Here is a 25,772-nt window from a genome sequence, read left to right as displayed (position 1 = left end):
GTTGTGACTCATAAGTTGTGACTCTGTGTGTGTGTGTGTGTTTGTGTGCATGTATTTAGCGCCTGGGGACCTTCACTTTATCAAACCGTTTCATGCGGCTTTAAAAATGACAGTAGTTAACCATCCCTTTAAATGGATTTAAACCACACACACATACACGCAGCTATGCTCTCCAGGAGTGTGTGTGTGTGTATATGCTAACATTATGGATGGTGGAGCCTGTGGTCCAGTCTATTCAGATGACAGCGTCACCAGCCTCTGGGGCTGCGCTGATAAAAGACTGTATGAATGAGATTAATGGCAAGCTTATCTGCCACATCCATCATACACAGAAACCTGGTTATGTCTGCTAATGTGTGTAAGTGTGTGTGTGTGTATGTGTATCTGTCTCTCTCTCTGCCCAGCAGTACAGGCTAATCTGATTAACCATTATGCCGGTCTAGGGCCGTAGCAAGCCATTTCATTATAGCACACACTTGGGAAATAAACACAAACACACACACACTTGAAGTATGTTACATACACACAACCTTTTCACTATCACATATATCTTATCTCATACATATCTTCTCTGTAGCACATTGTAGCATGAGGGTTTGACCGATATTGTTTTTTGAAGGCCGATATCGATATATTTGGATTGACGCTGCTGATAGCCGATATTCAGTATCTTTAAATTTGACCATTGTCATGCCAAAAAAAAGGCAAAAATTAGTATCCAGGGTTTCTCACAGAATTGTACTGGGGTAGAAAAGCCTCTGAAACAGCATTTAGAGTATCATGGCACACTAAAACTCTCCATTGAAAGCCATACTAATTAAATTATTTTACCGACAGCATTGACTGGCCAATATCAGCCCTGTTTATCAATCATAACTATTTAGCACACACTGATAAGGGCTGGTAAAATCACACACACATTTAAGTTTCCTCTGGGATGTAAGGGCACCGTTATAGAGGAGCTGACTCATAGTTCTGATAGTGGCTCTCTTCCCTGTCTCAGTCATGGGTTTGTCCTGAAGGTTTAGGACCTGGCTGTGTTTCTATAGTGTGGTAATGCTGGGTGTCTATGCTGCCATATAAACCCAAAGAGCAATAACTGAGGGAGTAATGAAACTGAGAAAAATTAGCTCAAAGTTTATCTCATGTCCCAACAAGACTTTTGTCGGTACAGAGTTCGATTAGCGCTCTACTAATATTTGGCAGCTTGGAAAGTAGAACCCATTACCTAGCATGAATTAGAATTTGCCATACTCATACTGAACCACTGAATGCTTAAATAGCTTGCTGGGAAGCTAAATGTATAAAAATGTGTCAATTACACGATTTCTGGAAAAAGATTTTTAGCACGTTAGCATACTACAGTAGTCTACACTACCACTGATAAATATCCAACTATGGCGGTAACAAACCAACGTATTGAGCCTTCGATGCAGCCCAGCACTAGCAGCTAGCTTCCAAACAGCCTGAACAATGCTAAGTAATGAGCACAGCCTGCCAAGCAGCATAACCATATAGACAAGAGCAAAGGCAGCAAAATGACTTTGAGCTGTCCAGGCAGTTGAGTAAAGAATGCGAGTAAAGAACCTAAAGAATGCAATTCAATAAGAATATATCATAAGAACCTCTTGAATGATTAGCTCTCAGAAAATAATTTGTTTAAACTTGTGAAAAGTTCAATAATTAATATGTGACAGAACTTCTTCAAAATTTAACTGTGTTCAAAATTCTAACTTTTGACACTGTGTTATTAGAATATATATTTGGTATATCTACAAATATGATTTATTGTGCCTATTCAGGTCTGATTTCTCTAGTTTGGAAATGTGTTTCCACTTCACCCGGGTGGCCTTGTAGCAATTTCACAGTTTGATTTTGATTCCCTTGCTGCAGCTATTTGATATAACATAATGGTTATTTTTCTGCATACTGCTCCCAGTCCTCTATTTGTTTTAATTTCACAGCATCAGCACTTGTGTTGTTTAGTGGGTTGAAAATCTTTGCCATTAGGGTTAACCATAGTATACTTGGCTTGGTTTTCCAATTAGGAAAAATTCCCAGTGCTACAGTGTGCATATACGAAGCCTGACATTTCAAATGTTTTTTCTTTTCTTTTCTCCATCTCTTCATGGCCTCTGGTTCCCATTTTATTTTGTGTCCATGGGTCATTGGATCCAGTTTCCTAGTAGGCATTCCATCAGCCCCCCACCTCCAACCATTGCTCATAGTTATTGGACAGAAAGGTTACAGTGCACTCACATTTGAAGAAATCTACTCCTAACTACACATAGTAGTGTTTCTGGCAGAGAGAGCTCTACATTGTAGGTTCTAGTTCACTGATAACCAAACTGGTCAGCTCCCATTCTTTTGCTTAGGGTCTGACCGATATGAGTTTCTGAAGTACAATATAATATTCATATTTTTGAATGAAGCTGCTGATGTTTTGTGCCGATATTCAATATCTTTACATTTGAAGATTTTTATGTCGATAATTTAAAACAAAATTACAAGTGTTCAGGTTTCACGCAAACTTTTCTTGGCAGGTTGGCAACACATCTGAAACAGCATTTAGACCTTGGTACACTAATGTTGCATTAATGTCATTTAGAATTTACCATAAATACGAGATGCTGACTGGGAAAAACAGCATGTCAGTCTCCTAGTGGTAATTACGTAAGTAGGACATGGGATTTTTTTTTCTAGGATCACTCACTTCAAATTGTGGAAGTGTAACAACACCATGTGTAATAAAAATATAAATTCTTAGGTTCAATTTAATTCTTGTCAGGGTGGAATCACCTCTGAACCAGTATTTAGGCCATGGGACACTAAAACTCTCCATTGAAATCCAGGATAATAATATTAATAATCATAATCAGTTCAGGTTAAGGTCTTCCCATAGACGACCAGTCTAGTATTGAGCAATTCTACAATCATTATGTAATCAATCATACTGCATCCATCCTTGTCTAGCGTTGAAGAGAGCTTTAGCCAAAGCGACTGCAAACAGACAGAATCTGCCCACACACCTAGCTTTGGTCCACTACCCTGGAGCAGTTGAGCCTGCCAGGGAAAAAAAAACCTTCCATCAGCTCGAATGTTCTTCAAGGGCATATGGGAAAATTTATTGTGAACGGGCCCTAGGTAGAGAGGGGAGGGACGAAGGTAGTACGTACGTTTAACCAAGTGAAAAACGACCATAGAATTCCACCGTTTAGTTTTTTCAGTCTTGACATCATGGCTACTAATTAAATGCAGATTAGCTGTCTAACATTGCCACTGCTTGGAAATACCTTCTTTGTGATTGGGTATCAGGTGAAAGGGTTGAAGGCGGAATCGGTTTGGACAGGGTTAACCGGAGTGTGTGTCTATCTTGGTATCCGTCCGCCAGCCGAGGACTGTTTGTGACAGATAATTATAAATGGCTTTTGTCCGTCCGTCCACAAGAACGAATGAGTAAGTGAACGAGAAAAGGAGGTTGTTAAAGCAGCAGAATGGGGGGGTGGGGGAGGGGGTGTTAGAAGCGAAGGGGGGGGGAAAGACAAAAGGGAGAATCTGAGGCAGCGCGGTGAACGCACATAATTTACAGCACAGTTCTCTCATCAGACAAGGATCTATAATTGAAATGACAAAGAAGATGCATCGCCAAGCCAGTTGTTAGTGTTGGAAGCCATGAATTTTAGGCCTAGTAGCTGACACCCCCTGGCCTTCCGGCCTGTCAATCATCAAGGACTTACTTGGGATTTGGCAAACGCGGGGTACAGGGGGCGGGGTCACGGGGAGGCTGGGTTAGAGAGCCTGTGTGTGTGTATGTGTGTTGTACTTCTACCCTTGTGAGAGCCAGTTTGAGTTTTAGACCTGCGTCATGAGGACATTTTGGCTGGTCCTCAAGGGTTAGACTAAAGGTTTTGCGTTTAGGATTAAGATTAGAATTGGGATTAGGTTTAGGTTAGGGTAAGGGTTAAGGCTTTCAATTCGCCAGGTTCAGGTCTTAGATCCAAACTTCCATTGACATTGCGGTGTACCTGACCCACTTGGGCCTGGCAATTCTGTCTCTAGAACCAAGTCAAACTTTTTGCCTGTACTCCGTGAAGGATAGAGAAAGACATATTTTACTATGAAAATGGTTGGCATTCCCATTTTAAGATGAGAATTGTGTTAGGGTAAGGTTTAAAGTTAAGTTTAGTTTATGATTAGGACTTGGATTTGGGTTCATAAGGCTCATAAGTATGGAAATACAAGAGTGTGTGTTTCCGAGGCAGAGCTGGGTTGATGGAGGGAGTGGAAGAGTGAAGGGGACAGGGGGAGGACAGCTTTAGATGGCTATTAATACTGTATTGATCTGGACAGGCAGTAATCTAAACTGGAGGTGGACATCAAAGCGTGCAGACATAAAACTAAAGATGAGGAACTGCCATATACCTTTTTTTGTTGTTTTTTGCAACTATTATAAACAATGTATCTTCACATTGTCAAAGCAGGCACAGTGAATTAATAGACTTATTTCCAATGTGGCGCTTGACATTGCAATCATTTTTTATGCGGTGACTAGCTTTAAGCGTGTATCTCAGTCTGCCTGACTCCCTGTTTTACTGTGTGTCCTTCTCCGCTATGGCTGGGTGTTGTCAAGGATCTCGCCATACAATTCGATTTCGATACAGTGTGTCACAATACTATACCTAATGATTCAATACTTTACACATAGGGATGGGACGATATATCGAAATTCAATAGCCTATCGCAATACAAACGTGACAATACGTATCATGGGGTAGAAAAATGTTTAAATTGTTGTCTACATTCTAGCAAGCCATTGCTAGAAAGATTTGTGGGTGAGAAATAAACATAATTCTATACAGTCAGACTTTGTTGTCATTGAACTTTTATTTATTACATCAGGCCTGTCAGATTTAACATCCAACTGCTATCTAGGCAGGCTACCATAGTAATTCAATACCAAGTGGAAAATCTTACAGATGACGTAATTGTTATGTCATGTTCATGTCGCTGATTTTTGGTTTTGAATCCGAAACTGAAGGCCATATATCTGCCTTGAGATTAGCTGGCGCTGGTTTAAATGGCACTCAGCATTACTTTTGAACAGTAGTTTGGCCCAATGGGACGTCCATACTTCCGATCACTACAGTGTCCCCTAAACGAGTCTCTATAAAAGTGACAAATGAAATCTGCTCCTCTATGAAAAACAACAGGGGTTACAAGTATCAGGATTTGCAGAATTGATCCTGCATCGGAAAAACAAAAATTGCGGTGAAGTTTCATGTTTTCCTTCAGCCAGCCCTGTTCTCTACCTATCTCTGTCTGTCTGCCAGCAGCTGAAAAACTGAAGGCAGACCGTTAAATCGCCTAGCTCTGCATCCATCTAGTCAGTCAACATGGCTGCCCTCTCACCACAACACCCAGTTGACAAATTCCACTGTCTGTTCGCTCTCTTTTCTCCTACATCGCTATAAAATCAGGATGACTCACAGATCCACCCCAATCCATCCTATTGACAGCTACTTGGGTCTGAACAAACTCTTTTTCTAGACTGATATCTGTCTTCGTGTGAGTGTGTGTGTTCAGCAATTTGCTTTACTTCGCAATTATATGTTCTTTTGCTGAGTTGTAATCATCTTGTCGTTAATCAATCTGATTCATGTTTCTCTCAACAGGAGAAGCCGGCCAGCCACTGCACATATACCAGGTAGGCTCATATATAGACTGTGTGTCTATATGTCTTCCTCGTTTTGTCTCATTTTATTTTCTTCATGCATTCTATATATTTGTGGGTGTATGTCAAGCATGATTCTCATCACTGGCTACATTTACATTTGCCCAATAATGTGTAAGGGAATATGATGGTGTATACATATTCTGACTGGTCTCTTTTAATGCCAGAAAAAACCTACTGCTGTTTTAAAAAATATATATATACGCTTTGTATGCTGTAAAACTCTCAAAGAGCTCTTTCCATTGTGGTTGTGGTGAAATGAGTTTGTTCCTCATTCCTGTTCTCTCCAGGCTGAAGGAGTGATAACACTGAAGCTGGGTTCCTTCAAAGCCCCTCACAAGGAAAAGAGTGGACAAGTCCTGTCGATGGATTGGTTGCCTGACAAGCCACACAACATAATGGCTATTGGATTCTATGATGGTAAGAACTGATTTGGTGGTTGGATGGTCGATTGATTGGCTCATTTTTGGAATGAACAAACAGATGAGTGGTGTATGTCCCTTTGTGTTCCTCTGTATGCATTTAGAATGTTCCTTAATTTGCATCTGTCTCTTTCTGCACGTTTGTTCTGTCTCTCCCTCTCTTTGTAGGCGTAGTAGGTCTATGGGATCTGTCCACTAAGTCTTCGCTGTTGCGCGTGCGGGACACGGACCGCTCGCTGGCCCTGCTGCCCTACCGATGTTTCCTGGCCCACGACAATGCTGTCCGGGCCCTGGCCTTCTGTCCCGCCTCTAGGTAGCCACCTTCACCCTGATGCCACCTGTGTGCTTGTGCTGCATTCATGTCACATGTGTGAAGTGTGAAAAGGCTGATCAGGAGCAACCAAAGTCTACAAAAAACATGGCTTTTCAACTGCTTCAAAAGGGTCTGAACCCAAGAATACTTTCAAGTCGTCTCCAACCATCAAGTCCTGCCGACGGTTGTTCCCACATGATGTGAATTGTGTAGACTGCAGGATTTTCCAACTCCTTCTCTGTCCACTTTAGATCAGGAGTTGTATTCACAGTCAATGATGTAGGCAGGCCAGGTTCTCACAGCTAATCCAAAGCAGGACCATAAATTGTGAGCGCAGAAAGTTGTGCTTAAATCTTGCTGAAAAGCCCTTGTTCTAATGTATTACAGCACTAATTCAGAATGTAGGCTACAAGGCCGGACATGCAGCCATCTCCCCCCTCCTGCTATCAGCATTCAGAGCAGGTGGCCTTGCTTATCTCACTGCCAGCCAACTCCCTCTCACCTTCTGGCTGCAGCGTCGCTAAACTCGTCTGAGTCTGCATGGTGTTTTAAGAAAAGGCCAAAGCCCTATATATTGTCTGATCCTTACAGATACTTTACACACTCATATAGTGATCATTGCATCCCTCTAACTCTCTCTTAATTAGTTTTCTGTGCTCCATTACCCAGCTGATCTATGTTTAGAGGAGGAGGAAGATGGGGAGGGGTCATTCACATCGCCCAAGTCTGCTGCTGGGATTCACTGATAGCGCTGATACGCAGTGCAAGTCAGCACAAGGGTTAGACTAATATATCATGCCAATATTGGCTTTTTCTTGTCTGATATGATGGAGGTTCATCTTTTTTTCTCCTTGGCTTCAGTAGTGTCAGTCTGTAAAATCTGCAGTGAAACCTGCCTCACCCTGCCTTAAGGAGCTGCTAAACCTAAAACAATATCATTAGTCTGGGTTTCAATGGAGAGTTTTAGTGTCCCATGATATCTACATGTTGTTTCAGAGGCTTTTCCACCCTGGCAAGAATACAATTCTGGGGGAAACACTGAATAAAATGTAAAACGTTGGAATTTCTTGGGCATGAAAATAGTCAAATTTGTATTTCGAACATCAGCACAAAATACGGGCTGCTCTCAGGTATTTGTTTAAAGATGGAGATTTGTATTCATATCCCAGACCTGCGGCCCATATAGTGTATAGTCATTTCCCTGGTTAATTAACGTTGCCATTAAGATGACTGCAGCATCGTTCATCTCTGTGGCAGCTCTGCAGGTCCAGACTGAACTCATTACATGCTAACCCTAACCCTACAGAGGAGGAGCAGCCATGTCCTTCCACCCCCAACACTTTATCATGGAGTCTGCTTATGCTTCACACTGTAAAATGGGATGAAAGCATAACATTTTTTGACATCGGAATGGTCAAATTTAAAGATATTGAATATTGGCACAAAATATCCATTGTTGGCAACTTCAATCCAATCATATTGGTATCGGCCTTCAAAAACCTATATTGGTCGCCCAAGTCTCCACACACCATCTACTTGCCAGTCAGTTTGTCTTCAGCGTGAGGCACTGCAGCGCATCGATACAGCTAAAGTGTAATTTTAATCTAATCGAGAGAGAAATGGAAGCATGCAGGTAGTATTTTTGGGGAAATGGGGATTGAGAGAAAGGGAGAGATGCAGAAAACATGAACGGTGTAGACAAAGCTTTAAGACAGGTGTGTGTGTGTGTGTGTGTGTAACAGGTTCATTCGCGAGAGATACTGTCTTGGCAGCAGAGAAAGGCTAGAGGACATGCATCTTATCCGGATCACTGCCTTTTAATTACACAACCATGAAGGAAGAGATAGAGACTCTGCCTCTCTTTCTGTTCCTCTTCTTTGTCTCTTTTTTTTTCTCTTTTACCTGGACAGTTTGTCATCTTTTCTCCTCCTCGCCTTCCACATCTATCCTCCACTTTGGACAACATTTACCCGTTTTTCCATTCGACACACTCAATACGCCAGACACCAGTATTCAGATTTTGATGAAGCTTGGCGGAATGATGCATCTCACCACTGTTTAGTAGCATTTCATTACCACTGCATTCCAAGTACACTGATTGGCCCAAGGGTGGCACTACAAGCACAGGTCAGAATTAAAAATTGTAAAAACCAGTCATATATCCCACACTGCAAGTGTGAATTTAGTTCACATATCTAGCTGCTCTATAGATTTGTCTCCTGAACCATCAATGTACGCCATACTGGATTTTCCACCATTGGAAAATCTGGTGTTTCCCACCAGTAGTATGGGAAGTATGACCATCAAATATAGCCACCATGTGAATTCAATTTTCCATAACAGACTGAATCTTCACCTTTTTCACATTTGTATAACTTGTTACTAATCACCCAATGGGGGACGACACGTTGACTGCTGCCTTGCTGTCTCGTCAAAGCTTTTTCAAATGCAACCCTCTCTTTCTATCCAGCAAGAATCTGTTGGCGACAGCGGGAGACGACCGCATGGTGAAGACTTGGGATCTGAAGAGGATCTATGAGCCGATCACCGTTCAGAAACGGCATCTGACCACCGAGGTCTGTTGGCCTTTAAATGCTTCTGGCCTCTTCCTGTCCCAGGAGAACGCCTTTGCAACGTAAGATCTCAATCATTTCCATGTCATAGACCCTCATTAGACTACCGACCACTGTTTGATTGGAATTAATCCCAAGGACCCATATGGGAAGGTTTTAGTTGTTGTTGACTTACTGTTGAATTGTAGAACTGTCTACACTGTAGGTGGGGAGATGATAGTGGTGAGAGTGAGTTCTTTGTTTTGTTTTTCTTTCTGTCTGTGTTGCTTTCCTTTGTGGTTTTGTGGACTTATACAGCTCAACAGTAACATTGCCAGGGTTAGGGGTTTGATTCCCACTGGGGTCAGCATGCAAAAAATGTATGTGTCCATGGTACTGTAAAGTACTCTGGGTAAGCCACATTCAGGGTTCCCACTGGTCATGGGATTCCTGGAATATCCTTCAATTTTGAGAGGTATATTCCAGATGGAGAAAGCAATGTAGTCGGATAAATTGTCTGGGTAAGTCAGGGAATATCAGGGAATTTTAGTTTCATACAGTCAGTCCAGCTGGAGTGGAAACCAGACTGAAAAACAACATTAACAAACCAGGAAGGAAGAACATTTTTAGGTCATGGAAGCGCTCAGTGGGAATGCTACATGTTTCTTCTTTCTTTCTGTCTCTGTTCTTTCTTTCCTTCCTTTCATACCTCCTTCCTTCCTTCTTTCAGTCCTTTCCTCCTGCCATGTTTAATTCCATATGATGCCATTCTGTCTATTTAGGCATGGTTTACATGGAGTCCATTACTATGACCTGGGCTACCATAACATGCGCTCGATCTTCGTGGTTCCCAGGATCGGCACTATGTGGGTGAGTGTTACTCCATTATAGTCTTAGGTCCTTCAGTTAATGATTTTACTTTAGCAGGCCTTGGAGCACAAGGAAAAATATGTATAATAAATGTAATAAATAAATAATAAATGTAATAAAAAAATGAAATATATGCAGTATGACATTAGTGAGAAATTACAAAAACATTCAGATACATACATACATATGAGAGCTAATTTGGGAAAATGAAAGTGAGCACAGTGTTGGAAAAAGGAAAATATGAAAATTCTTTAAGTATTGTAACGTAAGTGAGATCGCTCACACATTTATGGCTCATTTGACCAACATTGATTAACAGGGTGTCTGCTGGTACTAAAACATCATAAAATGTTTTAAATTGAATTCAAGACCTTAAAACGTCTTGAAAATGGTTCATTTGAGTGAAATGAGGTTTTGAAAATGTTGCTTTTTTGGTGCACTTGTTTTTAATCTCCAGGCAAATTTTGAGGATGAAATTGGTCTTATTTTTCATTCTAAGTGGCATTAAAAAGGTCTTTGAAAAGTCTTAAATTCAACTTGCAGAAATCTGTAGCAACCTTCTAAGTCTAAGATTGAGAAGTTTTCTCCAGTGAAACTCTTGGACTTACTTTTTGTCACCTAATTTCCATGTTATACATACAAGATTTCTTGTAAAATCTTTTAACACGTTACAGTGTAATTCGTGATAAATAATAGAGAACTGACTCGTGTGAAATGTAGTTGAATTCCGGAGAGGGCGGTATAATTCAAGAGAGAAAGAGCAGTCTAGTTGTAGCTAATGTCTCAATGCTGATTGTTCTGTTTGTGTGTCATTGCAGTCCATGTCTTTCACTGATTGGCTGAACGGCCTGGTGACATCAGACACCCTTGGCGAGGTGATATTTGCCGTGATGCCTAGGATAAACAACAATCTACAGTTCTTCAAACGGACGATAGAGAGGCGCTTTGTAAGTTTCCTATTCTGTTTTTTCTCTTCTCTTCTGTTTCATTGCATTTCAAGAATTATTTGACCATTGTTTCCTGATGGGCAATTAACTTCTATTCAGCTGAGACATTTTTTATTGAGATACGTAGGTCTGTTTCTCTATTACATATAAGCTAATGAGGCAAGCTAACTTCCTACTGCAACATTAGCTAACTTTTATACTCCCATGTTATTATTGTTACGTTTGTGAAGTGAATACAAACATACAGCTAATAGTAATATAATAATAATATAATAATAATAATAATAATAATTTCCATCTCAACATGTGGTGTAGGCTATGTTTCTTTCATTTTTTACAGCTATTTAGACATGGCACCACTCAAAGTTTGACCAGTACCATTGGTGTAATGAATTATGGTTGTTGTAATTGACTAACACACTTTCAGTTTGCTTGACAATGTTAAATATTGGAAATACTGAAAACGTACCTGGTAGGCTTGGACGAAATTTAGTATTGCGATACTGTCCTGCCAAAATTAGATATTCACAAAATCGCGATATTCAATCATATCAAATATCGGCCCAAGCCTAGTACCTGGACGTCTTTTAATTTACCGGCCAAACATAATGATTATAATAGTAAATGCTAGATGGAAAAAAGAAGGTTCCAGAGAAGTTTAAGTTGCAGATGCAAAAAATTGTTCATAGGATCCGAACGCTGGCTAACGGCCCCTAACAACTTCCTTCCCGTGTCTTCAGCCGATTTACTTCACAGACATGGTGCCTTTCGACGCAGAACCCACCGAAGAGGAAAACCAAGAGATGGAAGGATCTGAGGAGGCAGGAGGAGAGACGGAAAGAACGGATGCTGGAGCCGAAGGGGAGAAGGAGAATGACGATGGAAGAGAAGGAGAGTCAGGAAGGGGACAAGAGGACGAAGGCCTCCCTCAGCCATCCCAGACATACAGAGAGGCTGTGAAGAAATACTACCTCCACTATAGCGACAACGATATGGTAGGTAGACAAAATAAGAAATGTCGCCAAAAATAAAAGGCATATTCGTTGCGTTACCATTAGGGTTCGACCGATATGGATTTTTGAAGGCTGATACTAATATTTTTGGACTGAAGAGGCTGATAGCTGAGTTTTGTGGCAATTCTCAAAATTTTCATGCCAAAAAATTCTATACGTTGCAATTTTATTCTTCACAAAAACGCACTTGGCAATATTCTAATAGCAACTAATAGTCACACAACCACAATGGAGACTTACATGTTAGAAACAACACGTATGATATTGTAATGTACCAACTAATGGTCATACAAAACGACAGTGGTGGACAGATATTTTACAAGCATCGCTACATCATTGTTTATTCCAAAAATGCGTTTCTGATGCTGTTTATTGCATCATTTTATTATTTATTGTGACAAAAAGAATTTCTGCTTTAAGCGAGTGTAATTTTTGAGAAAACTTTTCCATTTCCTTTCGCCTTAATTCCATACATCATACTTTTCATAAAAATACAAAAGTACTAATTGTACAAAAAAGATGTTTTTTTTCTATACAATTTTGTGAATTCAAATTAAAATCCCAATAAATGCATTCTTAAAAAAAAAAAAAAAGACAAGTAAAAAATACTTGGAGGCGATACTGGTGCGATACTGGCTCAGGATCCTTTGTGACGGTTCAGTTCCTGAGCTGAGAACTTGATTAAGTGTTGCACCCATCATTAGGTTCTCCACACCCTCTCTCTCTCTCTCTCTCTCTCTCTCTCTCTCTCTCGCTCTCTCTCTCTCGCTCTCCCTCTCTCCATCTGCTACTCTGCTTTCTAGTTCACTGACCCTGTCACTGCTCTATATACAACACATACACAGAGAGAGAGGGAGCAACACTAGGCTAGTGTCTCTGTACAAGTCACAGGCCACCAAGCGTGACTATTACCCAGCCGCCCATCTCCCCTCTGATCTGTGTGTGTGTGTGTGTGTGTGTGTGTGTGTGTGTGTGTGTGTTGTACAGAGTGACTTACAATTCAATAATCAAACAATTAAAGTGCGGATGTAGAATGAATGTGTGTAAGTGAGACGAAAAATGACTCAAGAGGTACACACTAGAGTTCTATCGATATGGCGTTTTTGAAGACCGATACCAATATTTTTGGGTTTAAGCTGCTGATAGACGCAATTTTTTGCCAATATTTAATATCTTTCAATTTGACCATTTACATTACAAAAATTTCCGATAAATTCCAAGTATTCAGAGTTTTGGGGCATTTAGGGGTCAGCTGGCCTCAATACAGCATAGTATTATTGTACAATAATAATGTATAATAATGATCACGAATAAATGGAGAATTAATCGTTTAAATGTACTGGTCATTGAGTGGTTAACAAACAAGTAATTGATTTGTTAATTTCCTATATTGTTTAGTAAATAATAGGAAATTATATAGTGTACATTATGTTAATAAGTCTTAATTGAGATTAATTAATCAATCATAATGAATAATTTGTGTTGTATCATAACTGTTTAGAAATGACATCTAATCTTAGTGATTGATTTATTATCTTGTCATAATAAATATATAATGTAAGTGTAATAAAAACATTTATTACATTTAGTAAACAGTGTAGGAAGTTAACTAGTGATCAAGTAATTGTTGCTTAACATTCAGTAATAGTTAATTAACCTTAAATCCTTAAATAATGATTAATTCACAATTTATTGGTGATTGTTACTATACAGTGTTACCATTGTATTTTTTAAAATCCTATATATATAATAATAATAATTTACTATTTCCAGGGGACCTTTAAGAATTTCCAGACGCGGCCGCCATGGAAACGCATGCAAGCCACCGAGGTGAAGACTAAGATCAACATGGACATGATGCCAATGACTGCACTACATAAGGTACCTACCCCCCCCACCCCCCACATCCCACCACACACACACATACACACAGAGTGCAGGCGTCATCAGACTCCCACTGCAGCACAGCATGAACAAGGGAAGAGAGAAAACAATGTGCGTGTGTGTGTGAGAGAGAGACAAAGACGAAAAAGTGGAACGAGAAATACAAGAAAAGAAAGGAGAAATGGAGGTGAGAGCAAGAGAGAGATAGATGGAAGAGGAGAATCTTCTTCCTCTTCCTTTTCTCTGATGGGCGGCTATAAAGACAGACTGAATGTAATGATGTGTAAAATGAGAAAAATGTCACCCTGGGTGGAGGGAGGGAGGGGAGATGGAAAGCAGCCATTTGAGGATTTGATGTGTTTAATTTTAAGGGGCGGGAGAGAGAGAGAGAGAGAGAGAGAGAGAGTGAGAGTAAAAGCAACTACAGAAGATGGCACTGTGCCCTCTGGGATGGGATGATGGACGCGTAGTTCATGGGACAATATTAAAAAAAAAACAGAATGCCATTGGGTTTTGACTATGTTTTTGTCTGAAGGGGATGAATGGATTAGAAAGAGGAGGGAGAGACTGACTTGAAGAATAAAAAAGGACACAAGGACAATCTATAGTGATAGAAGAGAGGGATGGATAGGGTTCAGTAAAGGAGAGGAGGGAGGAGGCAGTGACATTGACTCACCTGAGAGCTACAGCTGAGTCATCCCAACTGCAAAATCCCAATACCAATATCTTTGTATTAAAGCTGCAGATAGATGAGTCTTTTATGCCAATATTCAATACCTTTAAATTTGACCATTTTCCAGCTAAAGAACTCCTGGAATTTGATTCTTCTCAGGATGGAAAAGCTTTAAAGCAATATTCCATTTAGTTTTAACATGCCGCCATGAAAACCAGACTATAAACTAATCACCAAGATCAGATGCAGCTGGACGAGTTTGTAGCGTTTGAATGAGCCACGAAAATAGCCTGAAAACACTTTTAAGACAATAGAACAGTCCTTGGCTTACACTAAAATTAGTATTTAAAAATAAAAGTAGATCCGGTCTCCCAAACAGGAACTATCTCTCCTAAATGGTATCCCTCCGCTATGTTCTCTTCTATCATTAAAAATACCATTTGGCGAAATTATGTTCTGAAACGTTGGACCCACAGTCAATTGAAAATCACAGTAGCAGGATCTGTTGTTGAATCTGTTCACCAACGTGTTAAATGTCAGTTTTCAGGTTATTTTCGTGGCCTCATTCAAATGAATGGGAAGTAAAAATCCGAACACTACAAACTCGTCCAGCTGCATCCGATCTTGGCGATTAGTTTATATTCTGGTTTTCATGGCGGTCAAGTGCCGACCTGCGAACATGCAGTCAGATGAGAAGCCTTTTTCAGCCACTAACCGTCCTCCCGCCCTCTCCTCAGGTGCGGTTCAACCCCAACATGAGCTGCCATACCTGGGTGGCGTCCGGAGGCCAGGCGGGGCTCGTCAGAGTCCACTGTCTGAGGAGCATGAACAGCTCCCAAATCCAGAAGATGGTCAGCGAGAATCAGGCCCAGTTCAACGCACTCTACTCGCCAGAGGAGCAGGGAGAGGCCGTCCAGACCTCCACCCAACAGCTATAGCGAGAGTTCAACTCCAACCAAGTGCAAATTGTCGGACTAGAACCATATATTGGTTAGACTGCTGCACGTTAAACGGGTTTTGAGGGCCCAAAGGTCATGAAAGTCGCTCAGTGCACAATCGACCGTAGAAACGGTTGTTGAAGTACGAAAAACAAGGAAAATTTGCAGGTACATGACATTTCTGCAACAGCAGGTCCACGTTACCAATATGTCGATCCCTCTTCCGAACTCTGAACCTCCGAGCTTCCATGTTTCTCGATGAGGAACTCTGTCGGAGAGCAGATCAAACTAACGGAGAGCAATAGAGTTTCCTGCTCTGACCTCACCGCCTCCAGACTGTAAAACTCATATGTTTTCAAAGGCTGAACGCAGAACGTACTGGCTACAGCCGACCGGAGCTGGATGTCCCAACAAAGATCTCACTGACATCACTCTTCAGTCTTTTTGCCACTGTTGAGACAAATGATGATCAACACTGTTAATGGTGACGATTCTTTTTTATTTTTCACCCCTGGGAGCTGACCAGTGCAGCCACAGTCTTCTACTGTTGGTCGCTGAGCGGCTCCACTGGAGCAGTTGGGGATTAAGTGCCTTGCTCAAGGGCATCTCGTTGGTAGTTGCTGATGGAGGGGAGAGTGTAAGGCCGCGGCCACACTGATCCGTCAGAAATATGAGGCAGCATTCCTCATAACGGAGCTACTTCATAGAAAAAATAAAAACAGACTATACAGTATAAATTAAATAAGAAACTGACCTAGAAAACCTCCAGTCATCCCAGCGTTATACCAGGCTTTCTCTGTTTTATCTTTGTTTTGGTCGTACCCTTGTGTGACCCGACTGTGATCGCTATTTTTTCCAAAGCAAACATAGGAACGACTCTGATTGGCTAAATGGACGGTGACGAATCCGTCCATCCAGAAAAAGTTCAACTGGGTTGAACTTTGTTGTCCAGACAGTCTCCGTCAGATTTCCATCTGTTTTGACAGACAGATAGTTCTCATTGAAATGAACGGAGACGGACAGACACAATGGATCAGTGTGGCCGCGGCCTAATGCTGCGTTCATGTCATATTGGATTTACGCTAAATACGAGCTATCAACTTGGAAAAAGTGTTCACATCAGCCTGCTAATATGTTTTTTGCGGCTAACATGTCAGCAAATCCACCAGTGTCGTAGTCCAAGGTATTAAAAATCTAAATTAGCAGTTTTTCACACCCTACGTACTAAAAGCGAGAAACTTCCGCTGTAGTTCCTTTACGGTTGATTTTAAGAGAGTTTTAAGAGAGAGTTGAACACGTGAACACTTCCAAGTTGTAGCAAAGAGGCATCATCCCATACTTAAGCTTCTTCCAATATGATGTGAACCTGGCATTCTCTTTCCCCTGCCGAATTTTCACATTCGTACCAGCAACCCTCCCGGTACAAAACGGGAGATATGAAGGTTTGAGTTGCACGATGTGAGAATTGAGTAAACTTCAAGCCTCCAAGCCTTTCTCACACGTTATGTTACAGACAAACACTACGATAATCAGTGAGTTATTTTAATGAAAATGTTATCTTGGTGTCAACAGGACATTTTGGTGCAGATTTATTTATAGGTAGTCCGTTGACAACGCACCACTTAAGTTTTTATAGCCTGCAATTCCTTCATGGTTTTATACCTACCTTTAGCTCTTTTTGCTGCTATACACGTGTACAATTGTTTTTAGTTTTATCTTGTTAAGAAAAACTCAGGCTGTCACTGAGGGGAAATACTTGAAAATTTTGACTGTAATTCTGCTTGAAACGATGTGCATTCAAATGTGAAGGATTTTAAGAGGTCTTTCTTTTCTTTGCTTTCTTCCATTGTTTTTCCATTTGTTAACGTTTTCCCGCAATTTTTCGTTTGATGATTCCAACTCATTTGGGTTTAGGGGTGCACAATATTGTCCCAAAAACTTTGTTCGAAATATCAAAATTTCTTTTTCAGTGCCTAAAAAGAAATGTTTGAAAAATGCGACCAGTGAGGGATGTTAGCACTTTGAAATTGTTCAATTTGAATAAAAAAAGCAACAGTGTTAGCATGATGTTAACAACTGGCATCATGGTAGAATGTGTGAATTGTGGAGGTGATTCATAAATGCACAGTGCATCAGAAAATATATAATACACCACCTGCTCCTCTGTTGATTTCATTGCTCTGTTTTGCCATTTCTGAAATGTTAAATATGATTAAAATGTTTTTGTACATTTATTGTTTCAATAAATTATGCAAGGTGTCTTAAGACATCAAGGGGTCATCAGTCTTTTTCGTGATAGTGAGCACATTACCATTTTCCCATTTGCCTGATAGTAAAATGGCAATGTTCTCGGTTTTCTTAATTGTGCATTTTTTAGACTGTCACTGAATTCCCATTACATGATAATCTGATACATAAGATTTTTTTTAATACCATCATGGTCAGTTGTGCAGATATACAGGAAAACTTATTTGCTGGTAATGGAGGAAAGCAAAATGGTCACCACAGCTGACCATCTTACCATCTTCGCAATGGCTCCAATGCTGAAAATGTTCATGGCGTCAAACTGCACATGTATACAAATTTTGGGTACCGGTTTGAAGCCATCACATCAGTGTGAATGGGTTGTGTTCGAACTTGCAATGCAAGTAAATGCAGATGGACAGCGACACCCAACTTTGGTTTCCTTTTGATTCTTGTTTGTGACTTGAGTGTGATCTCAACTTACCACACGGGCATGGACAACAATATGCATATGTGTTAAATATGCACTTTATGAGAAAATTATTTCATTGGCTGTCATCTGTGCCACTCACAGGGTTCCCACACTTGTTTTACAATGAAATTCCCAAACTTTTCCATATCTGCATACAAAATTTTCATGCCTGTACTACTGTGGTGTTATGTAAAGCAACCTTAACAAATGCTACAACATTGAAAATTTGTTTTGAGACTTACAGCAATCGCTTTGCAGACTCATTTTCGTCACATTTTTCCAAATGACTACTGTAAATTCTATTTTCAAGTTTATAATATTCCAAAACATTTCCAGTCCAGTCAGTTTATTATAAGCCTGTTCTGTTTGATGGAGTTTGTCAGTTTGTCTCGTGGATCCTTTCTTTAAGATAAAAGGAAGGACGTATTGATAATTGATTCGTTGGTTTCTTTTTTTTATTACAATTCATGAACCCACTACATTTCTATTTGTGATTATTGTGCCACATGTTAGAGTCCAAACCAGTTCAAATCCATCCGGTACTGAGATTTCACTACTGATTGATTTTTTGTATTAAATTTAAAGATTTCTTCAAAATTCTGCACATTCTTATCACTGAACTTTTATTTATTACATTGTATCGTGATTGTATTGAATCGTGAAGCCCATATCATGCATTGGCTCGTATTGTGAGATCAGTGTATCGTCCAGGTCGGAAATAGGCAGAGTTATGCTAATTGTTTGTGTAGTGCCGGGGCAAAAATAAACAACGGTGGACCAGGTGGAGAAAAAAACAAAAAAAATGTAGATAGGTGAGAAAAAGCTGACTCAACATCCAGCTGTGTCCGAGACCAAGACCAGTCTGAGTCGTCAGATAAGTGACTAAAGCACCACAGTCCTGCTACATCGTCTCTCGGTTGCAATGGATTCTCTGAAATAACCCAGCCTCTTTTCCATCATCCAGCATTCATTTATTTCTCTTTACAAAAACACTCTTGCCACACATAAAAATGAAATATCAAACATCACAGATGTGACAAGTGGATTCATATACAATATCACCAAACATTTAGACAAACAGGACTTTCTAGAGACTTGATTGTACAACAAAACAAAAGATGTATTTACAGAAGTATACACAAAATCATACACAGAAAATACATGATATTTGACATATTTACAATAGTCACACATTTTATAATTGTCACAGACGGCAACGGTACAGTACACGGCATTCTCACACTTCCATGAACAAACAGGAACAGTGTTTTTCCAGGAATGAATTGGAATACTCCATCAAACTGTAAAGAAGACTTTGGCTTCAGTTGAACACCATCGCCTGCTGGAGGAGGGGAATGCATGTGTATCAAAAATAGTACAATAAATGCATTGGTCGTTATTACATTCACTTTGTTTTAACTTTGTCACCAAAGCTGTTGGGTCCATATTTGTTCTGGTTTCATATGATCATTTCAAAAGGAAAAAAAAAAATTACATTTAGATATTTACATTTAAATATATCTCCCTAAAAAGTGGTGAAAATATAAAATTTTAGAGATTTTTTTTTTTTTTTTTCAGTGATTAATCCTCGGCATGGTAGATCAACTATATTTTGATTGGCAGTTAAACCATTATCTCCTTACTGTTCATGGTGTGAATAACAGCTAACAACCATGCAAATGTTTGGTTCAGAATGGGTGTCCACTAGGCTTTTACAATGTACAACTGTCCCTTCTTTCCTCAGTGGATCTGGAGAGCAGCTAACAACATCGACACTTCACAGCAGCAGGAAAACACTACAGGCCATACAGTCGGGTGATGAGGAAAAGCGGAGATGATCTGAATCGCTGTACGTTTGCGTACAGGAGTGTATAATTGCTTGTATTTCATGGTATGTTTCTTAAAAAGGTGCTACGTGTATCATTTTAGCATCAATAAATCATTACCACATTCATTTTAAGACGTTAGTATAATTACCGTAAACAAATGAGACCATCGCAGAGAAGATTGTCAGTCTCTAGCGGGCGCTACACTGCATTTTACATTGTGAGCCACCAGGTTGGTTTTGGAGGGAAATCTGCTGGATTGCTTTACGGCACAAATCAGGAAGAGGGCGCTGTTCTTCCAGAGCAAATAGAGCTAAAGTTTCAGAGTTTCTGGTGACGGCAGACGGTGGAGTGAAAGGCCGATGGAAAAATCACTTCCAACATCAAAAAAAGTGATGGGAAAAGGAAAATAAAAAAAGACAAAGATACCAGGGAGGGGGAGGGAACATGCAGCAACGAAGTTTACGGGAAATGTGGTCTTAATTTGGAGAAACACCAGAATTAACAATGCTACTAGCGTGAGATAGAGGCTACCAATCGTCTCCACCATGGTCTTATTTGTTTATGGTAATTATACCAAGGTATCACAATTAATTTCACAATGATATATACGTATATATATGGTTCAAAATTATACACAGAGAGACAAGACACCACAGATAAAAATGGTGATTTTGGCTGGACTGGTCAATTTTGCTTCTATAACTAGGTTTAGTTTCATAGTATACACAAAAAAATCATCTAAACAACTATAAATTAAGTTAATTTAAATGTTTTTACACCAGCTGTGTCTAGTACCCCAAGCACAAAATCAGCTGGAAAAAAAAGACCATTTCTCAAAATGATATAAAATAAAATATATAAAATATTCACTGTATGCAAAGCCATTTTACAGAGGCTTTTTTCACAGCTGTCATTTCTATTTTATTTTACATGAAAAAACTGCAAAAAATCCGATTTTGCCATATACATAGTATTTTGTAAATAATTAAAAATCATTTTTAAAGAAATGTCTCTGTCAATTACCAACTATTTAGTTATTCATCAGAATAAAACAGGAAAATGCACTCTGACTTTATCCACTGAGAAAATAGTGTTATAAATGATATGCAAACACACATTTTTAAGATTTTATGACAAATTAAATAAAAATTATATGCTTATTTAGTGCATATTTATTTCCATATTCATTATATAAAATTAATCCTGATAGGATGCAAGGAAATCTCTTTTCCTGTTAATCTGTGGTGCCTCGCCTTAAGAAAATACCAAAACAAAGGTAAACAAAAGATGATAAACAAAAGATCTAGCTCTAAGGACGAAATGCTGATGGTAAAATCGAGTTGAGGTTCCGGTGGAATTTTTGAATTTTTTGGCATGAAAATTGAATAAAGATGATGAATACTGGCACACAATATCAGCTCTTGACAGCTTCAATCCATAACTATCAGTCTCAACCTGTATGGTGTTCCTTGCTTGTCATTCAGGCCTCCGATTTAAAGAATGAGAAGGTGAGCAGTCTCAAAAGACATTACACTTTACATAGACATTACCTCTTTTCACTCTTTCAGCTGTATTTACCCCTTCAGTATTGGTTATTACCCCCCTCAGGCAAAAGACAATGAGAATACTGTAAAGGTGATTAGAGGCCCATATCCTGAGGCGAGAGAGAGAGAGACAGAGAGACAGAGAGAGAGCGCTAATGGAAAGCTGAGGGGGATAGAGAGATATAGATGGATGGATAGTACTGAAGCTACTGGAGGACTGAGCGATAGATGGATGAGGATACAAAGCCGAAGCTGATCATCCGACTCCCGGACTAAATCATCTTTGCCCTCAGATGTGAATCTTCCCTCAGCTGAGAGCGTTGGCGGATCTGGCTGGACACTTTCAATCTGACACTAATCCATTGCCATTCAGTCCATCCAACAATGTACTGCCCACTATTTGGCAAAACGCCTCTCGCTGAGACAGAATCAACAGTGCTGTAATTGGCTTTCCGAGTCAATACCGATGTATTACAGGGAAATAGAAACCCATGACAAGCTATTACAATGCACTGCTGCTGCAGCTCTGATGCTCAGTGCCAAGAGGAAAGAGGGATGCCAGGTTCAAACAACCCCAGCAGACCAGAGAAACTATACTGCACACAGTAGTAGAGTTAAAAAGCAGCGGTAACATTCGTCAAGATATTCTTAAAGGGAAAAATCCACCCAAAATGTACCTTGCAATTCTGGGTCAATTTCTTGTATGTTTTTTTTTTTTTTTTCGTGGATAACTGGCCAGATATTTCCAGCAGCTACAATGGAGTTTGATAGCAGAAAATGTTTCACCTACCTAAAACAGATAAACCAGGTTTTGGTGTCAGTCCCTCAGACTCAAAGAGCGAGGGCTTCTTTCTAGAGCCGCCATTTTGCATCAACGTTCTAAAATCATACACAGAGAAATCCATCGTAGAAGAGGCAGAGAGACCAATTTTTCCACCAACTGAAGCCTCAATAGACCAGAATGCAATGCAGCCATAAGAGTAAGGGGCCATCACAATAGACACAGCCCAGTGCTATATTTCCATGCCCATACGCCCACCTTTGATTGAAAGCAACAAGTTGACGCCCCTTGTCTGAGGGTTGTCAAAAGGCATTCTGGGAAACGTAGGAAATCACTAACTGAAGTAGAAGTACATGAGGCAGGTTGAGGTAAAGTGGCTACACCAAAAAGAGTAGGCTAAATTACAATGGTTCATCACAAAATAACTCCTGGAATGCATTGAACATCACAAATGAATGATATCTAACAGAGTATCAGAGGATGGAGTTTTCCTTTAAGTAGCGTAATCCTCTGTACACGTCAGCAGATTAAATGAATGAATGCAATAAACCTGATCTGGCAAAATATTAGCTGAATACATTTTGAATGTGTGAAAAAAGTGGGAGCAGAAGGAACATGTCCACTTTTGAGGCTGTTGGACTATCTGAGTAGTAAGATCAATCCATATTTTTGCCCACATGTTCGCTGAACTGAGATGACTTCTAATCTTTTGGTATTTCATCGAAAATGGAGACTGATGAATACTCGTCTTTGGCATGATGCGATAACATGAAACGCAGTACAGTACAGAAGAGAGTTTGGTCAAGTCAAGAATAAGTTGAATAATTTGATATAACACAAAGACTGGTGCTGGCATGGTACGGTAAAGTACAGTACAGTGCAGTACAGTGTGTATAGTAAGTATAGTAAAATATTACAGAGGGAATGCTAGCACGGAATAGGTCAGGTCTGGTTATATGACCAGTGTGAATGATCACTTTCCCAAAAGCATCTCAACATTAAGCTCCTCTGTCTGCTGGCGAATAGGAATGGGACAATATATCGTAATTCAATATTGCAATACAAATGTGACAATACGTATCGTGGGACAGAAAAATGAATCGCGGTATTAGCTTTTTATTCTGCCGTAATAATCACAAATGAGATGCTTGACCATCACAATTTCACAAGCTCTCCATCCAAATTATATTATTTGCACTTTGTAATGACATTTTTTAATTGCTGTTTACATTCTAGTGAGTCAATGCCATCGCTAGAATGATTTGTGGCTCAAAAATAAACATATTTTTGTTGTCATTGAACTTTTATCTACTTGTGGTTGCATTGAATCATGAACCCCATATCGCGTATCGTATCGTATCGTATCGTATCGTATCGTATCGTATCGTATCATATCGTATCGTGAGATAAGCATATCGTCCCATTCCTACTGGCAAAGTCTAGCCTCTTTTCCACTGCAGGGCCTAGTGGGGCTTAAAGGATAAGGCTGGTGTTTTTTAATGCATTGCTTACCGTCAACAAATCCTATGAAAATAACAAAATCAGCAATGATTTTGTTTTGCCAACAAGTCTCATCCATGTAGCCGATGCCCAATGAAGCCATGTCCCAGCAGCCATAGAACTCCATTGTATTAAAAAAACAATTAAAAACACGTCAAAGAGCCATGCCGTTGCTCTGGGCAACATATTTCATCATCACAATGCACCGGGCCAGCTGACTTTTTCCTCAAACAACTTAATAAGCCAACCGTAAACACGTTTGCGATCTCAGGAAAGTAGTTCCGTAGCACCGAAAATAGTCCCCGGCGTAATATAGAATTTGTTCCCATTTGAATTTGATTTGGTAATAACTACAACAGCCTGACTTTTCGTGGTAACAGTTCGTGATTTCTAAAATTGAAACTATGTCTTTGTGAGCTGTATTTCAAGGTTTTTAGCTTACAATTGGAGCCAATGACTTCCAGGTTGAAGGCTAAAAACGGTACGTGGGAAGTCAGAAAGTAACGGGAGTAGAGCAAACGCATTGTTGATTTTGTTATTACCTCCACCAAGGAGGTTATGTTTTCGGTGCATTTGTTTGTTTGTTTGTTTGTCTGTTTGTTTGTCCGTTAGCAGGATTACGGAAAAACTACTGGCCCAATTTTCATGAAACTTCATGGAAGGGTGTAGCATGGGCCAAGGAAGAACCCATTACATTTTGGAGCGGATCCGGATCCGACTCACGAACAAGCAATAATAGCACGAACCTTGGCGGAGGTCTGCGCTCTCCGAGTGCCCTTCTAGTTTTCATAGGATTTGTTGACGGTAAGCAATGCATTAAAAAACACCAGCCTTATCCTTTAACAAGGCCATGTCCAAATTAAAATGTTGATAACACAAGATTGGAAACACTGTTTGATGAATTATCTCTTTTTTTGGTAATAAGATAATGGTGTTATGTTGCTTGCCTGAAAATCTGCATCAGCACCATGCAACAGACTGTCAATTGCTGTGTCTGTCAATCGTAATCTTGTTTTTAATACTTGCTGCTTCGAAACTAAAAATTTTCAGCAATGAAGAAAACAGCCCATGTTTTCTCACTGGCCCCCATGTATTTTGAAATTGACCAATGGAGATTTAACAGGCTTCAAGACCCCAAGGCCTATAAATAACCATATATGACCATGTAAACCAGGTGAGATTGATTGATTGCTGTTATACAGTAGCTAGAGATGTAGTGGTAAATAAAAAAGAGGGTAAACTATGACCTCCAGTCAGTGATTATCAAGCAACAACCACCAATATGAACAAAAATCAATTTGCAGTATTTTTTCTTCCTTATCCTCACATAGATTTTTGGTACTACTTACTATGATTACAATTACAATTTATGTCACAAAGATTTATGTCAACCTAAAAAGATGGATAAACTCTTTTCGGCAAATATATACTGAATTGAGTTGGGTTTATCCTCCACTACATCCCTGCTTACAGTTTTCCATGACAGCAGTGACATTTTATTGAATATCATTCATAACTAGCTAGCGCTGCCAAGCCCTGTTTGGCCCTTCAGTGGAAATTAGTCTAATGGAACAAAGATGGCCTAAAGAAATACAGTGAGTTTTTGGCAGATTGACCCACTGGTCTACTTTAGCAACTTGATGAGAACATAGACACCGAAATCATCCACACTCCATGCTAACACTTTAGCATACACTATATTGAGTGAAAATAGGGTCCATGCTAACACTTCAGCATGTGCTATGTTGTAGGCAACTAGCATTATCTGAAAAGTGAGTGACATTGTAGCAACTCTAAGCTGAATAGTAAGTAGCCTACTTATCCCCTGCGATGAAATCGAGGAAGAGACTATGGGGCAGCCCAATCCGTCCAACTGTCCGTCACACACAATATCTCAGACATCACTGATTGGCTTTTGATAAAACTTCGGGTAATGATGTGTGTCATGGCTCCGTTCCAGCATTCTAAAAAATACACCGATTGGCCTAAGGGGGGCAATACAATGTTTAATTTTCTGTACGTCGCACAATGTCTCTGACGCCGCTGATCAGATTTTCAT

General features: G+C 39.8%; 2 protein-coding genes across 3 annotated transcripts in view; one reads left to right on the top strand and one right to left on the bottom strand.

Annotated features, from left to right (window-relative positions):
• Positions 1-15,372, top strand: part of gtf3c2 (general transcription factor IIIC, polypeptide 2, beta) — a 29,466-nt gene extending 14,094 nt beyond the window's left edge. Inside the window, exons 12-20 of the mRNA XM_078290062.1 lie at positions 5,673-5,704; positions 6,022-6,151; positions 6,322-6,466; positions 8,937-9,101; positions 9,801-9,888; positions 10,707-10,835; positions 11,576-11,830; positions 13,622-13,729; positions 15,143-15,372. Of these exons, the coding sequence (XP_078146188.1) occupies positions 5,673-5,704; positions 6,022-6,151; positions 6,322-6,466; positions 8,937-9,101; positions 9,801-9,888; positions 10,707-10,835; positions 11,576-11,830; positions 13,622-13,729; positions 15,143-15,343 (1,253 nt within the window). The 3' untranslated portion in view covers positions 15,344-15,372. The remainder of the gene's footprint in view (positions 1-5,672; positions 5,705-6,021; positions 6,152-6,321; positions 6,467-8,936; positions 9,102-9,800; positions 9,889-10,706; positions 10,836-11,575; positions 11,831-13,621; positions 13,730-15,142) is intronic.
• cad (carbamoyl-phosphate synthetase 2, aspartate transcarbamylase, and dihydroorotase) overlaps positions 1-25,772 on the bottom strand; it is a 425,149-nt gene that overhangs the window by 176,508 nt on the left and 222,869 nt on the right. The gene's annotated exons all lie outside the window — the stretch shown is intronic.

This window comes from Centroberyx gerrardi, chromosome 18, assembly GCF_048128805.1.
Source record: "Centroberyx gerrardi isolate f3 chromosome 18, fCenGer3.hap1.cur.20231027, whole genome shotgun sequence".
Classification (NCBI taxonomy): domain Eukaryota; kingdom Metazoa; phylum Chordata; class Actinopteri; order Beryciformes; family Berycidae; genus Centroberyx; species Centroberyx gerrardi.
The sequence above is the reverse complement of the archived record's forward strand: the minus strand, read 5'-3'. Positions and strand labels throughout refer to the sequence as shown.